The 18,881-nt window shown below is 37.3% G+C and overlaps 1 protein-coding gene across 1 annotated transcript in view; it reads right to left on the reverse strand.

The window, feature by feature from the left end:
- Positions 1 to 18,833, reverse strand: part of TTC21B (tetratricopeptide repeat domain 21B) — a 58,390-nt gene extending 39,557 nt beyond the window's left edge. Inside the window, exons 1-12 of the mRNA XM_084891588.1 lie at positions 18,719 to 18,833; positions 15,315 to 15,444; positions 15,115 to 15,225; positions 12,334 to 12,500; positions 11,174 to 11,296; positions 8,602 to 8,759; positions 7,860 to 7,944; positions 6,758 to 6,856; positions 5,139 to 5,331; positions 4,629 to 4,726; positions 4,111 to 4,311; positions 209 to 338 (exon numbers count right to left, since the gene is read on the reverse strand). Coding sequence (XP_084747714.1) covers positions 209 to 338; positions 4,111 to 4,311; positions 4,629 to 4,726; positions 5,139 to 5,331; positions 6,758 to 6,856; positions 7,860 to 7,944; positions 8,602 to 8,759; positions 11,174 to 11,296; positions 12,334 to 12,500; positions 15,115 to 15,225; positions 15,315 to 15,444; positions 18,719 to 18,739 — 1,516 coding nt within the window. The 5' untranslated portion in view covers positions 18,740 to 18,833. The remainder of the gene's footprint in view (positions 1 to 208; positions 339 to 4,110; positions 4,312 to 4,628; positions 4,727 to 5,138; positions 5,332 to 6,757; positions 6,857 to 7,859; positions 7,945 to 8,601; positions 8,760 to 11,173; positions 11,297 to 12,333; positions 12,501 to 15,114; positions 15,226 to 15,314; positions 15,445 to 18,718) is intronic.
- Positions 18,834 to 18,881: the final 48 nt, after the last annotated feature.

Raw genomic sequence — 18,881 nt, forward strand, 5'->3', positions numbered from 1 at the left:
TTGAATCACAAAAGATTTATAGTAAGTTTAAAAGAATTAAACAGTAACACAAGTTACACAATTTTATTTTGGATAAAACTGAGTTATTTGTGCACATGAAAAATATGCATTTTATATTACAATTTTCCATATATATGAAATTCTTAGTTTGTTTATGTTGTTTTTAATAAACATCAGAACATAAAGCTTCTTTTAAGGTATACCTTACCTGACAAATATTTCACTTTTGCTACTAGGAAGACAGCTTGCAGGAGACCTGGCACAGCCCTTACCATAGCCTCCAGGACTGAGGCGCACCGTCTCAGAAGTGGAGAGAGAGGTTGGCCAGGACTTGCAGGCTAAACGAAACAAATCAGCAGGTCATTTTATAAGTTTATAATGGGATTTAGCTAAAAATAAACTTATTAATTATAATGTGAATACCAAAAATATTATATTTTCTACAATTTTTCTTATTCTATTTATTGTCCAAAATCTTTGCTATGACTAGTTGAATACCAATTTATTCTCTTGAGACCTATGAAGATACTATCCAAATAATAAATTTGTTCAGGCAAATAATTATTAATTATACAATTATTCAATAACTTATGAAAGGTACATAACTTTTCAAAGGAAAAATAACCAAGCGTTAGTGTTTCTTGTTGTAATTAACAGTCAAGGCCATGTGAGTTCTAATTTTAAACCTTCCCTGTGATTTACTCAATTCAATAATTCACACTACCCCCGAGAGTACTGTATGGTCAGTTTTTAGAGGATTCAGCTTTTGTTTTCTAGCAGAATCAGAAGGTAGAACACACTCATGAGTACTCTACCAAATGAATATTTTCATATCCCTTTTTTCTGCCTCACATGTTATAGGCCCTCAATCTTTTTTTTTCTTCATTTTTATTAATAATGAATATTGTAACTAAAGAAGTACTAAGCCATTTGCTAATTCTTTCCATAGTTGCTTACTCAACCAATCTTTATTCAGTGGTTATCCACTCACAACTTAGAATGTGATCTCAGAATTTAAATACTGTATCAAATATTCTCCCTGCTTTGCCCCATTAATGTTGCTTCCTTTACTTACAGGATGGCCCTCCACATCCCCTCTTATATCCCACACATGTACATTCTTAACTGGAGAATGGCCTCTTACCTGACCATAACTCCTACAGCAAGTGATTATTACTGACAGAAAAAGTGTCCAATTTTCTCACTATGTTTAAGCACACAAAAATGTGTGCTCAAAAACATTTTTAGAATATGACCACAGGTGGCCAGAATACTTCAACTTCTTGAAATTCCTATAGCACTTATACTCTATGAAATAAAATTTAGCGTTTTATATCTTATTAGAGGCCTGGTGTACGAAATTCATGCACAGGAGGTAGGAGTCCCCTCAGCCCAGCCTGCACCCTCTCCAATCCCAGGCCCCTTGGGGGATGTCCAACTGCCGGTTTAGGCCCAATCCCTAACTGCCTCCTCCATGCGGCCTGTTAGCCCCTAACTGCCCCACCCCTACCCTGATTGCCCCCAATTGCCCTCCCTGTTGGCCTCGTCACCCCTCATGGCCCCCCCCCCCCACTGGCCTGGTCACCCCATGTAGCCTGCTGTTCAGTCATTTGGTCATCCCTCACTAATTCCCCTACCAGTCTGGTTGTAGGCAGCCATCTTGTGAGGGTGTGATGGTTAATTTGCATATTACCTCTTTATTATATAGGATAACATTTCTATAGTAGTTCCATATTTAGTTTTGCCTCTTTTATAGGATAAAGGGTTTTTATGTCTTGAATATCAGAATTTTACACTTCTTCACACAATAATGGATACAGAATAAATTTCTTAAAGCATATTTTTTTCAGCACCAATGGAAATAATGAAAGTATAGGTGAAATGGTGTGGTTCTCACAATGATACTTGCTACTTGCTAAGAATTAGTTATTGAGAATAACTAAAAAATCTCACTAGTGAAGGCAAACACATAGTAAAGGTGGTTCTTAATAGTAATAGGGGACACTTAAGACCACTTCCATCAATGGCTAGATAAAATTTAGATAAAATCGAAAAGGAAATACTGGCCTTAGGTGACAGAGATTAGATGGACTTAATAGGTGTGCACAGAACACTCTATCCTCAAACAGTAGAATATTACATTCTTTTATTATTATTTTTTAAATTATTTTTTTAGAGAGTAGAAGGTAGGAGAGACAGAGAGAAACATTGATGTGAGAGAGACACATCAGTTAGTTGTCTCCCACTTGAGGCCTGAACATGGCCTGGGATCAAGCCTGCACCAAAATACATGCCCTTGACCAGAATCAAACGTGGGATCAGTCTGTGGGCTGATGCTCTATTCACTGAGCCAAACTGGCTAGACAGAATGTGTGTTCTTTTTAAGTACACGAGAACATTCTCCACGATAGAATACATATTAGGTCACAAAGCTTAAGGACACTAAAATCATGTCAGGTAACTTTTTCAACTGCAACAGAATAAAAATAAAAATTAATTATAAGAGAAAAACTGGAAAGAACACAGTCCAAAGTTAGTAGAAGAAAAAACAATAAAGACCACAGCAGAAATAAATAAAATTGAAGTTGGAAACCTCACTCCCCCTTATTTCCAACTATACTACAAAGCTGCTATGATAAAAACATGTATGATATTGGCACAAAAAGAGAAAAATAGGCCAATGGAGCAGAATGAAGAGACTAGAAATAAACCCACACATATGTAATTAATTAAACTTACAACAAAGGAGGCAAGAATGCACAATGGGGAAACGTCCTCAGTGAGGACGAGGAGATACATCAGAAAAGATATTGCTACATGAAATGGCTGACATTTTACTGCCTGTTTTCTTCTAGGGCTTTTAGAGTTTCAAGCCTTATATTTAAGTATTTCATCCATTTTGAGCTTATGCTTGTATATGGTGTGAGAAAGTGGTCATTTTATTGTCACATATCTGTCCAATTTTCCCAATACCATTTATTTAATAGATGGTGTTTACCTCAGAGCATATTCTTGCCTCCTTTGTCAAATATTAAGGCCCATATAGGTGTGGGTTTATGTCTAGGCATTCTGTTCTGTCCCATTGATCTATATGGCTGTTGTAATGCTAGAACTCTGCTGTTTTGATTACTATGGCCTTGTAGTGTAGTCTGATATCAGGCAGTGGGGCCAGAGTACCTGAACAGACAATTCTCCCAAGCGGTCATACAGATGGTCAATAGACACATGAACAGATGTTCAATATCACTAATGACTATGGATATTCAAATTAAAACCACAATGAGATATCACCTGATATCTGAAAGAATGGCTTTCAGTAAATCAACAGCAAGTGTTGGCAAGGATGCGGAGAAAAGGGAACCCTACTGCACTGTTGGTAGAAATGCAGACTGGGGCAGCCCCTATGGAAAACAGTATGGAGTTTCCTCAAAAAATTAAAAATGGAACTGCTTATGACCCAGTGATTCTACTTCTGAGAGTATATCAGAATCCAAAACTCTGATTGGAAAGAACATATGCTCCCTATGTTCATTGCAGCACTATTTACAATAGCCAAGATTTGGAAGCAGCACAAGTGCCCATCAGTAGGTAAGTAGGTATGGAAAAAAAAAAAAAAAAAAAAAGCTGTCACATTTACACAATGGAATACTATTCAGTCATAAAAAAAGAGGAGGAAATCTTACCCCTTGCAACAGCATGGATGGGCCTGAAATAAGCCAGTCAGAGAAAGACAAATACCATATGATTTCAGTTTTACAGACTCACAGATACAAATATGGACTCACAGATACAGAGAACAAACTGACAGCTTCCAGAGGTGGTATTAGAGTGCCAGGTAAAAAGATGAAGAGATTAAGTAAAAAAACACACACAAAACTCATAGACACAGACATTGGTATTGTGATTACCAGAAGGAAAGGGGTTGAGGGAGACAAGAGGGGAAAGGGCCTCAACATGACAGGAGACTTGACTTTGGGCAGTGAACACACAATACAATATTCAGATGATGTATCAATTATATACCTAAAACCTAGATAATTTTATTAACCAATGTGATTGAAATAAATTTAATAGTCACCCCATCCCTCCCAAATTCCCCAAATTACTTACTTGCAATGGACAGAAATTCAGATATTCTGTAATGATTTCTAGCAAGAAATCAGGATTTAACTTCTCAAAATATTGTATGCCAAAAGGTAAATCTTGTAATTGTGAAAAATGAGTGTCCAAGGCATCATTTAACAAGTTAATAATTTCCTCTTGTCGTTTATTTTTCTTTATAGCAAGAATTGCTTGTAAATAGGTTAATTCCTGAAAAATCAGTAGTTTTGATAAATTACTCCATTCAGTTATAAAGGCATTTCTTTCTAATTAGATTTCAAATGTATAGGAAGTGCTCTTGATGTTAAATATTTGTTCAGACCTAAGTTTTAGCTTAGATTTTTAGAATCTTATGGGAAAATATTTAAAGTCTAAATTTTCATGGAGTTAAATTAATAAATGAAGTTACATATTAAAATAAGTGTATTTTACTCCCTTTAAAGCTATTACTAAATAAGACAATTTAAAATTTCATATTTTATAAACAGTAGCTGGGACCTAGAGTCTAATAAAATAAGATACCATACCGCATATTTTCCAAAAGACTGCTGAATTTCACTAAGAAATTCTAGCTGCTGATCTGCTTCCTGTAATTGCCCTTCTATTAATTGACATCGGATACATCCTAAAACCAAACAGAACAAAAAGAAAATTTGCATATCTAGTTTTAGGCATGCAAACTTTAAGCTAACACCAACATTAATAAAACATGGATTTCCCCACCAATAATACGTGAAAATTTTATATATATAAAAAAAAAAGGTGAAAGAAAATGGTGAGCTTGGTACACATATAAAATCTGTTATGATGGAATTCATAATATACCAGTATAGGAACTATCTCATAAAAACCTACTTTCTAGGTATTAATTATGAAATAAAAACTTTATTTTTAAAGATATATGATTTTTTTTTCTGTTGGGGATAGTGAAGATTTGTTTAATTTTAGAAAATCACAAAACATTTTTAATGGCAGATATGAAAAGCAATTATGACTTGCAGCTATATGAAGAACATTTAGAGAAATAGCGGTCATACCAATCACTGCAGTGATACTAGTTTCTTCAAGATTTATGGCAATCTGATACCACTTCCATGCTTCCTTAACTTTTTCTTGTAAAAGCATTTGGTATCCAAGTTCTGTAGCATATTCTGATTGCTGAGGGTTTAAATTGAAAGCTCTTTCCAGTAATGTTTGAATTTTTTCAAGAATCAGCTGATTACGTCCACACTAAAAAGAAAAGATTAAGTTGGACTAGAACACTTCTATTCAGTCAAAAGAATTGTTTTTCTAAATATACATATATGTTATTTATATTTTGCAGAAGAAAAATGCAAAGAAACAATGATTTAATAACCAAGAAAAATAAAACTTCTCTATTTACTATCTAGGCAGAACAGCAAGAGTTTATATCCTCTGAGAACTTATATATCCTGAGTAGTATTTTTAGAAACAGCTAACTTGAAAAGTAAACTCCAATTGATGTTGCCTACAAGGATATTCTAGACCTCTTTTCAAACTGCCCTAGGGTTGTTTTACGAAGTAGACAATAAAGTTATTGCTTTAAGTTTGTATATACATTTTAAAAAAATATATTTTATTGATTTTAGGGAGGAAGGAAGAGGGAGAGATAGAAACATCAATGATGAAAGAGAATCATTGATTGGCTGCCTCTTGCACGCCCCCTACTGGGATCAAGCCCACAACCCAGGCATGTGCCCTTGGCTGGAATTGAACCTGGGACCTTTAAGTCCATAGACTGACACTCTATCCATTGAACCAAACCAGCTATAGCTGTATATACATTTTAATGCAAAAAAAAAGTAGGGCTTTCCCCCCTAAAGACAGGATGGCACCACTGAGACTATTTTAAAAGATTATGCTTTAAAATCTTCTTTTTAAAAAGCTTCAAAAATATTTAAAGAAATAGCAATGTTACTAGAGTAAGTATGTAACACTTGAAGATGACAACTTTTACAAGTAAAATACTAAACTACTTGAATTTTTGGAAACTAATCAGGTATCTAGCAACAGGCAAACAAAAAGGGTAAATATACCCTCCTTAACAACATCCTTGATTTTTTTCTTTCAACTTTATATTTACTAATTATTTTATTTACTCATGTGTGCCTTTCTCCTAGCTTAATTAACTTTTTAATCCACTCATTTCAGATACTGATTTCAAATTCTGCTAATTTTTTAAAATCCATTCCTGATCATCGTTTTTAAAATTGGGTACTTGTAATTGCAAACATTTCTTTAATATTATAAAAAAAAAAGTAAGATTCCAACCATTTCCCCTACCAAAATAGTCTATTACCCACACAAAAACTTCTTTCAGAGAGTTTAAAAATACAAAATAAAGAACATTCCTATTCATAAATCCTATGCACTTATTTCCTTTGCCTGGCAGGCACTTCCCTCTCTTTAAAGGTTCAACAAGGGCCACTTCCTTCATGAAGCCTCCATGATGGCTTCTGACAGTTGGAACCCGTATCTCCTCAGGACTGCCCTTCTTAGGAATATATCACATATTTATATACATATCATATTTTCACTCTAGGCCATATGCTCTTTGGTGCCTCAACCTTGGTGACCTATTTTCTATTCCCAGCTGTAGGTTAACAGAGCTGTGGTACACAGTAGAGCCTCTTACAGTTCTGCTGAAGGCTATGGTGATCTTATAAAAAAGTTGAGCATTCTGTGGCTCCATAGCATCCAATGCATTTTCCAAACTTTCCAGTGTGGCTGCAGCCTAAAAGGAAAGTGCCCAGTATAACTTTAAAATAGACAGAAATAAGGAATATCATACATGACACAGACTAATAAATACTATTATTGTTTATTGTTTAAAAGATATTTGTTTTTACTAATTCTTCCCTCTTCCAATAAAATCTTATATGTTGCAAAATGTATTAAAACTTCTTTAAAAAAGCTCAATAATTATCAATAAAGAACAGAGTTTTAGAATGTATATTTTAATATTTGTTATTGAATAGGAACCTTTGGGTAAATAAAGATACCTATAATACTCAATTAACTGTACATGCCAAGCTTCCTCTAAAATAATGAATCAATGACATAAGTGAGATATGAATAATAACATATTTACAAACACCAATATTATATAACATCAGCCCTTGGATTACATATATAGCCTGGTTTATATTTAAAATTATCCCAAATAGAAAAACTACTAAGATACTTAGTATAAATAATTTCAATGCCTGGAATATTTACTGAATAGTTGCCTCTACTAAGGTCTTTTAATATTTGGATTGTGTTGGATTTGGTTAAAATCTACTACTTTTTATAATACTATTTACTTAAGACTGGGTGATTATATTCTGCAATCTAGTATATAGTGAATATGTTCACTCCTAGAGAAATATGTTACCTTACTATAAGGTCCAATGGGATTTTATCCTAAGCCATGTAACCCATCCAAACTTAAATAAAATAAAAAAAAATATTATAAATTGAACTTTTTCTATGTACTCTTCCATACCCAGTATCATCAATTACATTAATCAAACATATTACCACATGGGAGTTTTATACAGAAAAACCACATATACCGTAATTCGTGATCAAAGGAATTTTCATAATGTTTTTATTTTACTAGCTGAATTAAGAAGCTCATCTCTTTGTTAAGGTATATTTTCAAGAATCAACTAAAAACTATCGTGACATATGTTCTAAAAGAGTACTTCCTATATTATGAATATAGGAAACTTAATTAACACAATGCAACTTACCTTCTCTATATCCCCTTCCCTACACAAATAATAAAGAGCCAGCATTCTTAGTGCTTCTACATTTTGTTTGTCTTGAAGCATTAACCTGAGGAAAAATGTTTTGTCGAAATGAATTTACGTATGTTCACAACCTGGCACCCTGCTCCCTCTGACCTTTCTGCTGGGTCTTCACTCCTAGTCATGTTACTCCTTCCCATGCCTTAAACATAGGACACGTACTCTGCCTCAAGGTGTTCGCACTTGCTTTTCCTTTCTGCAGTTTTCCCCAGATATCTGCATTGCTTATTTCCATTGCTCAAATGCCATCTTCTCAGTGAGGCCTTCCCGGACCATTCTCATAAAGTCTACTCCCTCACCCCCACTGCCCGTTTCACCTGCCAGCTTTGGCTTTATCTTTTCCCCATAGCACTTACAACTTTTGAACATACTACATAATTTCTTATTTGTTCTGTTTATTATGTGGTTCCTCTCATTTGAATATAAGCTTCATGAGGACAGGGGTATTTATTTCCAAAAAACTCCCCAAAAAACAAAAAAGTCTGCCTTAGAACAGCTAGTCAGATATTTACGTAAACCAATCAATTCAGTTTTAAACAATGCAGTATTAAACTTTTCAATTCCATATTTTTGGAAAAATCAAATTTAAAAAGTCCCATGATAAAATATTATGCACAGATTTTTATTTTCCCCCCAAAATTAAAACCAGATCCAAAGGTTTGCGTGTCACCTTTTTGTACTTTACCTCTGCACAATCTCAATCATCTGGTCCCAATCTTGCAAGGTCAGTTGTAGTTTCATTTTCTGTACAAAAGCAGGGAGGAAACTTGGAAAGTTCACAATTATTTGGTTCACAGTCTCCAAAGCACCTAAATAATTCTGGCGCATCTCAAGGCATTGTGCCTAATGGGAGAAAAAAGAAGTGATATAAAAAATGTGATTATATATACATGCCAAGGTTCTCACAACAGTTATCCTGAAGTAGGTAGAAAACTAGTGTTTAGCATTTTCTATACTTTTGTTCTCTGACTTTTCCATAAGGAAGTGATCCCTTTTATAATAAGAAAAAAAAAGTTTTTATCAAAACAAAAGTTTAAAACATCACAGAACAATGAGTTTTAAATTCTACTTTTAAATCCCAAGAAATATAACTAATGTTAAAAATGTTTTTAGAAACACTATAAAATAATATTTCCTTTAAGAATAAAATATCTCCTGTGTATTCACAAACAGCATCTAAAACTAAGAGATTTTGTACCTTTTTAAAATTATTTTCAAGCTAAAGAAGAAAATATTAAAAAAAATAAGCAAAATAACAGCAAAGGAAATCATCAATAAAACGAAAAGACAACCTACTGAATAGAAGAACATATTTGCCAGAAAAATATTTGATAAGGGGTTAATATCCAAAATTTATAAAGAACCCATACAACTAAACACCAAAAAAGCAATCATATAAAAAAATGGGAAGAAGGCCCAAATAGACACTTTTCCAAAGAGGACAAAGAGATGCCCAATAGACAGATGAAAAGATGCTCAACTTTACTAATCATCAGAGAAATGCAAACTAAAACTACAATGAGATATCACCTCACACCTGTCAGAATGGTTATCATCAATAAATCAACAAACAAGTGTTGGGGAGGATGTGGAGAAAAGCAAACCCTTTTGCACTATTAGTAGGAATGCAGATTGGTGCAACCACTGTGGAGAATCGTATGGAAGTTTCTCAAAAAAATTAAATATGGAACTGCCTTATGAGGCAACAATTTCATTTCTGGGTATATATCTGAAAAAACCCAAAACACTACAGTGGAACCTCAGTTCTAGAACTTAATTTGTTCCAGAAGGTTATTTCAGAAGCAATTTGGTAAAAAAATTGAATCATATTTTCCCACTAGAAATAGTCACAGCATAATTTCCTGAGATGTTAACAACCTGAGGTATAGCGGTAAACTGACTCATACTCACACATTCTCTCCTTCCTTTATTGCCTGAGAGATGCATGAATAATTGTATAGGAATCAGCATGAAAGGGTTTTTGGGTCAAGAACCAAATTGTGGGAAAATGGTTTTGAGAAGCAAAGTTTGACTATAATTCAAAAGAATATATGCACCTGTATGTTCACTGCAGCGTTACTTATCTATAGCCTCGTTATTGAAGTAATCCAAGTGCCCATCAATAGACCAGCGGATAAAAAGTCGTGGTATATAAATACAATGGAATATTAGTCAGACATAAAGAGAAGGAAATCTGCCCAGGCTAGTTTGGCTCAGTGGATAGAGTGTCCATCTACAGACTGAAGTGTCCTGGGTATCCCCAATATCTAGAGTGATACCTCACATATATTAGACAGGCTGTAAATATTTGGTGAATAAATAACACAGGAACCACAACCACAACCACCAATAACAACAAAAACAATTAAAATTGATCTAGGATGCCGAAACTGGTTTGGCTCAGTGGGTAGAGCGTCGCCCTGCGGACTGAAAGGTCCCAGGTTCGATTCCAGTCAAGGGTATGTACCGTGGTTGCGGGCACATCCCTGGCGGGAGGGGGGGTGCAAGAGGCAGCTGATCAATGATTCTCTCTCACTGATGTTTCTAACTCTCCCTCTCTCTTCCTCTCTGTAAAAAAATCAATAAAACATATTTAAAAAAAAATTGATCTAGGATTGAAGAATTTGGTAGGGAATACATTTCTCTAGTTTACTGTTCATTGTCCTATCTATAATAATAAAAGTATAATATGCTAATTAGACCAGACAACCAAACTACATTCCGGATGTCATTCTCAACATCCTTTCAGACTAAGCTGCAGCAGCAGGAGCTGAGGCGATCAGGTAGGCAGGCGAGCAGTTAGGGGCGATCAGGCAGGCAGGCAAGCAATCGGGGATAGGCAGGTGAGTGGTTAGGGGCAATGAGGCAGGCAGATGAGCAGTTAAGAGGCAATGAGGCAGGTAGGCAGAGTGGGTAGGGGCAATAAGGCAGGCAGGCAGGCAAGCAAGCAGTTAGGAGACAGTGGTCCCAGATTTCAAGAAGGATGTCTGGCTGCCAGTTTAGGCCCGATCCCAGCAGTTGGACATCCTCTAAGGGATCCTGGATTGTGAGAGGATACAGGCCGGGCTGAGACCATTCCCTGCAATTCACAAATTTCGTGCCCTGGGCCTCTAGTATAAACATTTGTCTCTCCTATAATACAATTGAGAGTTGATAAAAGTAACATGAAAATTATTTTGGTCCACTTAGTTTTGTTTGGTTTCAACTATATTATGAATAAATTTTGAAACATTATTTGTTTACTAACTCCAACTCACCTTACCCAGTAGAGCAAAAATATCATTTCCATTTTGTAATCCCTCTTCAAAAGATCTTAGTGCTCTTTTAGTATAAGGTTCTTTTCCTCTTGTAATATCAAGCCATGCTCTCAAGATCTGTCCCTGTAAAATAAAAAATTCTAATCATACTTCCAATTCTTCGGGAAAGAAATGGGTAAAAGAAGTAAACCCAATGTCTTTTTTTTCTGTAATTAATAACAAAAATCATTCTATCAAATAATATTGTGAAAAATAAAACTGAGCAGTAAAAATGCTTTCCAAATCTTACCAGCCTAGAGTGTGGGAAAGTATTTAGAATTTCAGCCTTACTACTCTGCTCAATATTAAGATGAAGAAGCTTATCGAAGTCCATTAACACTAAGTAATCAATCAATATTCTTATTTGGGACTTTGCCAGTAAATTGTTATTAATAATAGTTAAAAATGTAATTTGAGACATAAATAAGAATTTGTGATCTCTTTCGGAGCAATCAGACTAAATAAACTAAGATGGAAAAACAGGAGTGCCCTGATTCATATATATTAAAAATTAAGATAATGTGGCAATGTTCTCTCTAATCTGTGACTAGTCCAGTGAGTTTCAAATGCAAGCACATATGGCCCAAGAAATTAAAAACTGAAGAAGTTATGGATGTTTACCTTCAGAAATGTTAGTGAGCCAATGGGTTGCAAGATTTATAGCACTGAAAAGAAGATGTACGTAAATCGAATACTTTTCTTTTTAATTTCAAGTAAAAATCATGAAATCTGGTCTTCTATCAAATTTATAGTCCCTGGATGGTATGGCTAAATGGTTAAGTTAGAGCTGGGATAGCAAACCCTTTCTCTGCCAAGGGTCATTTGAATATTTATAGCATCATTCTCGGGACATACAACATTAACAACTTAAAAATTAGCCAAAGATTTAATTAACTCACTCCTAATGCCTTGGCAGGGCCAGGTCAAATGATTTTGCAGGCCATATACAGCCTCAGGGCTGGACGTTCCCCAGCATTGGGTTACTAGCAGTGTTTCCCAAAGTGTGGTACGCGAAGTGAGAATAGAGTGAGCAATAACAAAGTTAAACAGCAGTTACCTCTGAATATATAAATAACATGTTTCCTTTAATGTCACTATTTCACAATAAGAAAACCAGCTACCTCTTTACCACCGTCTGACATTTTGATCATTCTGTCAATGTACTCTCTCGCTTTCTCGTGACGACCAATGTGCCACAGAAATAAGCCTGCGTGGTACAAAGCTTTCGGTTCTGCTCCTTTACGCAGCTCCTTCACTTTGGCATCTGATTCCAGAATAGCTTCTCTATCTGGAATGGAAAAAGAAGACATCAATGAAAACTAAATTCTAGACCATGTATTTATAATAGGTCAGATGATTAACAGGGGAGAGAATTAAGTTCTTCTCTCTATAGCAGAACTGTCAAATAGAAATACAATGCAAACCACATATGTAACTTAAAATTTTCTAGTAGCCACATTAGAGAGGCAAAAAGAAACAAGTAAAATTAGTTTGTCCAGTATATCCAAATCACTTCACCTATAATTTGATAAGAAAACCATTGAGAGTCTTTATTTTCTTCTTACTAAATCTTTAAAATGTGGTATATATATTTTAAAAACATATCTCATTAAGTTACTAAATTTTCTCCAGAAATACTTAATTTGTACTTTGATTTCATAAAATTTATGAAAAAGTACATTCATTTACTCATTGTTCTAAACATAACTTCTAATAGCTGAATCAAGTATCAGTTTAAAATGTAAAAGTAATTAGAATTCAATTAAAAATTTGGTTCCTCAAACTAAGCCCAAGTGCTCAATAGCCGCATGTGGTTAACGGTCACTGTAATATACAGTTCTAAAGTTTATGTCATCCCCAAGATATAAAGACTATAAATGCAACTTTAAAAATAATACTTGAAAAAATTAGCAATGATTCTAAAATGATGTAATTATTAGAGGCAAACCAGGACTAGTATTTAAATTACCCAATTCCCTAATCCATTTCTAAAATACATCAACATGGGAGGCTACTGTCACAGGCCAGTGAAAGGCAGTATAATGGTTGTTCCTTACATAGTTTAATAACTGCCTGGCTGCTCCCTTAAATAGTCTACTTCCAACAACTCTAATCATTATTATCAAACCTATCATAGGAGATTAAGTCTTAGGACACAGATGTCAATTAGATCTAAATCCTGGATCAAAGCAGAGCAGGGTCAGTTATACAGTAAGGAAGCAGAAATGACCAAGTTGAGGGCGGTGATTCTAATAGGCTCTACCTTTCTAGAAATGGTTACCAAGGAAAGGTAAGTGACCCTTCCTTTTAACGCCAATGACACAAATTTAAATTTAAATGTGGAATTACCAAGGTACCACTTCCTGACTTTAGGAAATAAAATCATCTTTGGTGGGCTACAGCTTGTATGACAAGAAGAATGCTTCTGCCTGCCACTCACCTCCCTTCAGAAATGTTTGTTAAAGAACCACAATACGCAGACAGAAAAGAACTCATCCGAACAGGAGCGGGCACTGTAGACTTCTGCCCAGGTTTCCATCAGATCCCTATTGAGGCACCAGTTAGCTGGGACACCACCTGCACAAAGTTAACTCTTGCCACTTTGCAGCTCAAGTTATTGTATCATAGGCCTTTTATACTGAGGACTTACGTCAGAACTCTGGAAGACTGTACATGAACAATCCAGGCCCTTTCTAGGCACTACTGACAAACCGCTGGGCCCTTCCCAGACTCAAGACTACTCAGCATCATATATGGTGAAAAAGCAGAGTCAGTACTCAAGTGTCCCTCGGCAATATTCCTGCCTCCATCTTTTTAGTGTCCCGGAAATCACATTTCCCAACAGAATCAATACTATTGGGAATAATCAATTAAATGAAAATCTGATTGTAGGAAGAAAATATTTTGTACTAAGTTCTTTAAAGGCTTGTTGACGACAGCTCTCCTATGAAATTTCTCTGCTCCAGCTTAAAACTCCCGCTGGGGCACAGAGAGAGGGGATCCACAGAAGAGTCGAATCCTGAACCAATTCCATGGGTTTGCCCATGGATTTCTCCTGTCTGACAAATATGCTTTACACTGAAATCCTGACCGTCTTTCAAAGATCAGATTAAGTCCCTATCTTTCACAAAGCTTTCTCAGGCTAGTCCTATGGATTAATAGTACATACTATTTTCTATTAATTTGGGACTCATTTGTTTTATTTATCATTTTATTTAATAGTAACCTTAGAATTTAATCTTGGTATTTTTAAAAAAATCCTTATTGCTGAAAGTATTACGCATGTCCCCTTTTCCTCCCACTGGCCCCCTGAGCCCACCCCTGGCCCTATTCTTGGTGTTTTTTACATTTCTTTTTTCAACTAGATCATATAAGATGTACAGATCACATCTTATATGTTTAATATTGAGTAAATAAATATTTATATAAAGACATTTCACACAATTTTAATTGCTGGTTTTGCATAAAGTTTTTCTATAATATTTTCCAAACTATTACTTGATAAAAATTTACTGAATATCTTCCAAGGATTAGTCCTTTTGGGGACATAAAGGCCTTTAAGAAGCTTAAGATAAATAAAAGAAAGACACTGCATATAGCTATATATTTGAATATGACTGGTTATAAAGTTGGCTGTTGCAGAGCAATTTATGTACATACTCTGTTTGGGGCTATTCTTTTTGTGTCCTACGTACAAATGAAAATTATCCCAAAGGATATAAGGAATACGAAAGTAAGATACATATTTCTTCTGCTTTATGAACTTACAATCTTGTCGGGATGATAAAACATACATGATATAAACAGTACTTATAGATAATATGTAATTCAGTATGATCAGACTAAATGCTGTGGTGATTGAGAAAAAACAAAATAGAGTAGGAAAAACTGTCCTACTATACCTGGATTAGGACTCATCTTATGGGTGTATATCAGTGCAAGCAGAGAGCAAAGTGATACATCTGGCTTATTTTTAAGAGCCTCAAATTCTCGAAGAGCTTCTTGAGTTTTACCTGAAAGTTAAAATTATAGTGTGAAAAATATTCTTAGTGCAAAACAAGAATTCAAAACGTATGCAGCACGGTTAGTAATCTGCACATACCTTCCATTAATGTACCATAGGCATGATAAAACCTGAAGACGGGGTCATTACCATACTTCTTAATTCCTTCACTGGCAGCAAGTAACACGTGATGGAAATACCTCTCTTGACAATAGTAATTAATCAAAGTCTAAAGGGAAATAAGAACTAAATGTTACGAGGAGATTCTGATGTTCTGAAATACCTAAGCAGATATTAATCTAAAATCTTGAACAATCTAAAACTTGTTAAAGCATAGCACTCAATACTAAGGAATACAGAACACAACGAACACAAAATTATTTAAATATCTGGATGTTTTCTATTAATTTCAATCCTTTCTTCTAAATTGTTAAGCGAATGTTCTCTGGAACTTTTACTTTGCCTTTTCCTGCTATCCAGTCTCCTCCTTGGCTCTATTTCCTGCAAGTGTGACCCGTATTCCCTCTCCAAGCCCCCATAGCACATCTCAATAAAACGCACTTGTCCTCCAGTACTCCCTCCCCAGGGTAGGAAATAAGCCATTTCCCAACACTAAGGACACTTAGAAAAACAAAACAACCCAACAACATATTTATCGATTTTTTTACAGAGAGAAAGGGAGAGGGATAGAAACTAGAAACATCGATGAGAGAGAAACATCGATCAGCTGCCTCCTGCACACCCCCTACTGGGGATGTGCCCGCAACCAAGGTACATGCCCTTGACTGGGATCGAACCTGTCTGCAGGCCGACACTCTATCCATGAGCCAAACTAATCAGGGCACTAAGGAAACTTTTAATATCATTTTACTTGACTTCTGTCCAGTAATTAGTATCACTAAGAATCTAACTGAAAAGGCAGTGGCATGGTATTGTAAAAAGGACATGGCTGTCCCGGCCTGGCCTGTGTGGCTCAGCAGTTGAGCATCCACCAGGAACCAATAGGCCTCTGGTTCCATCCCTGTCAGGACACACATGCCCAAGCTGCAAGCTCGATTCCCAGTAGAGGGCATGCAGGAGGCCGACAACTGATAATACTTCACTCTCATCAATGCTTTTCTCTACCCCTTCTCCCTTCTCTCTCTAAAAATCAATAAATGGGAGGGGGAAGGAGGAAAGGATATGGCTTACAGACAAAAAGACCTGGTTTCAAATTTCTGATCCATCTCATAGCTCCTGAGTTTGCTCACTTGTAAAATGCTGTTAGTTGTTTACAGGTCACTGTGAAGATTAAGATATCATACTGTAAGAATCCTATTTGAAAAGTAAAGTTCCTCCTAACCTTATACGCTGATGAAATAAAATGCTAAGTGTCCAGCCAAGACCTCTCATGGAAGTTCCAGATTCATCCTTCCATTTGCTCCACTGCCCAAGCCAGACATGGAGTCATGGAATCCTTCCTCTGCCAGGCCCCTAAGTAAGCAGTCAGTAGGATCTTCTGTTTTGTAGCCTAATCCCCACCCTCCATACTACCACTACCTACCTTGGTTCATGTTAGGTTGTTCGGCTGAACATTTACTGACCGCCTACTAGTGTCAGGACCTGGGTGAGGTACTATGAATATGAAGATGAGGAAGACATGGCAGCTCCTGCTCAGAAATAGTTAGGTTTTTCAAATGAGACCAGAATCTAAGAAAACTGAAATACGATGCACTAAATACAAGAAAAGTTGCTTTGAAGATATAGGAGAGTGGGGATTGGGTGTGGATAGCAGGGAAAAGTAAAATTAAGAGAAAGATTCTTGGAGACGACTTCAGATGTAATATGTAATTCAGAATGATTCTTGATTTGCAAACTCCTACTCCCCCTCTACACATAAACACACTCTTCCTATGTCCCTCTCATGATGTGTGAGGAAGGTACAGGAACACAGAGAGGCGGAGGCACTGCAACAACACAGTAATGAAACGTAGGGATGGGTGGGATGCAGAGGACTAAAAGTCATTCCATAATTTAGAGAAAGGTTTGGCAAACTATGGCACATGGCCATATCTAGCCTATGCATGTTTTCTATGGCCGGCAAGGTAAGAATGGTTTGTATGCTTTCAAATTGTTAAGAAAAGGAAAAAGGAAGAAAAATACTTCATATTATATATGAAATTCAAATTTCTGGATTCACAAATAAGAATTTATTGGAACAAAGCCAAGGTTTGCCATTTCCTGTTCTAGAACCTAAAGTAAAACAGGGATTACTGGGTGACTAAATGGGAGAGGCAGGTAGGATCAAGAAGTGTCCTCTATTAAGCTGATAATCTAGCTCAGTGGTCGGCAAACTCGTTAGTCAACAGAGCCAAATATCAACAGTACAACGATTGAAATTTCTTTTGAGAGCCAAATTTTTTAAACTTAAACTTCTTCTAACACCACTTCTTCAAAATAGACTCACCCAGGCTGTGGTATTTTGTGGAAGAGCCACACTCAAGGGGCCACAGTTTGCTGACCAACGCTCTAGTCTAAGTGATGAGGAACCGCATTAACAGTTTTTAGCAAGATATTGTTATATCTAAATTTGGGTGGCAGTACAAAGGTTACATTTCAAGTGATGACAAAAATTTAAGGGGTTGGGAGTAGGCATCACAGGAAGATACAATAATGTAAACATGGAGGCAAAATATCGCCACTGCAGCATTCCCTACCCCTGCCCAACTGTCCTTCACCCACCTACCACCGTCTAACGTGGCTCCCATTTGATTTCCTTGTTTAGGGTCTAATGTCTCCTAAGTCAAATGTAAAACTGGAGATGGAGAGGCCTTTAATGTAATGTTATTATTGCAGGGCTTATAGCAAATAACGCCGGACACACAAGGCATTCAAGGAATGCAATGCAGTCCTTTAGTTAAGGTTTTCTCAGGCACCAGCCAGCCCAGGTGTGCAGGCAGGGACTGCCCCGTTCTGCCCATCACCACCTCCAGCGCCCAGGGGACACACTGTGTGCGCGCCCTGCAGCACTGTCCGCTGCCGGACGAAGGATGCAGGGCACACGTGTGCAGAGAGCTCCGGCATCCCCAAAGCAATTTATTTCCGAGTCTCCTGTCTTTGTTTCCACACAGTTTCTTACGTGGACTGTCAGTAAATGCTGAGCCGACGGATCGGCGATGCACAGAGAAAACCACCCCTCTGACACAGAGACGCCTCCATTTTCCAGCCCATTTCCCATTTCCCCTTTCCGGCTCCTTTTGGGGGAGCGGACCCCAAACATCGATCGCCCCGGGAGGCGCAGGCGGGGCGATATGGGACCCGGGTTTCCGAGCAAACAGCGCACAGAGGTCAAAGTGCACACAGCGCACGGGGGCCCGGGCAGTTCGGGGAGCAGCGCCGGGGAGGCAGCCCCGACCTCAGCTCCCAAAGCAGCGCCGGGGCGGTGACCGGGCCGCCCGCCAGGCTGGTCCCCACGCCCCCGGTGCACCCCAGAGGCGCCCCACATCCGGGGTCCGCCCGCTCACCTTCAGCCCCTGCGCGTCCATGGCTCCCCCTCCCGGCGCTGGGCCGCGAGCCGCCGGGAGCAGCCGGGGTCCCAGCGCCGCCGCGAGGCCCAAATCCCACTCGCGCTCTCGGGCCCGGTGGGCGGGGCCAGGGGGTGGGACCAAAGGGGCGTGGCCACGCCGC

This window comes from Pipistrellus hanaki (assembly GCF_964339955.1).
Source record: "Pipistrellus hanaki genome assembly, chromosome: 8".
In the NCBI taxonomy this organism is placed as follows: Eukaryota; Metazoa; Chordata; class Mammalia; order Chiroptera; family Vespertilionidae; genus Pipistrellus; species Pipistrellus hanaki.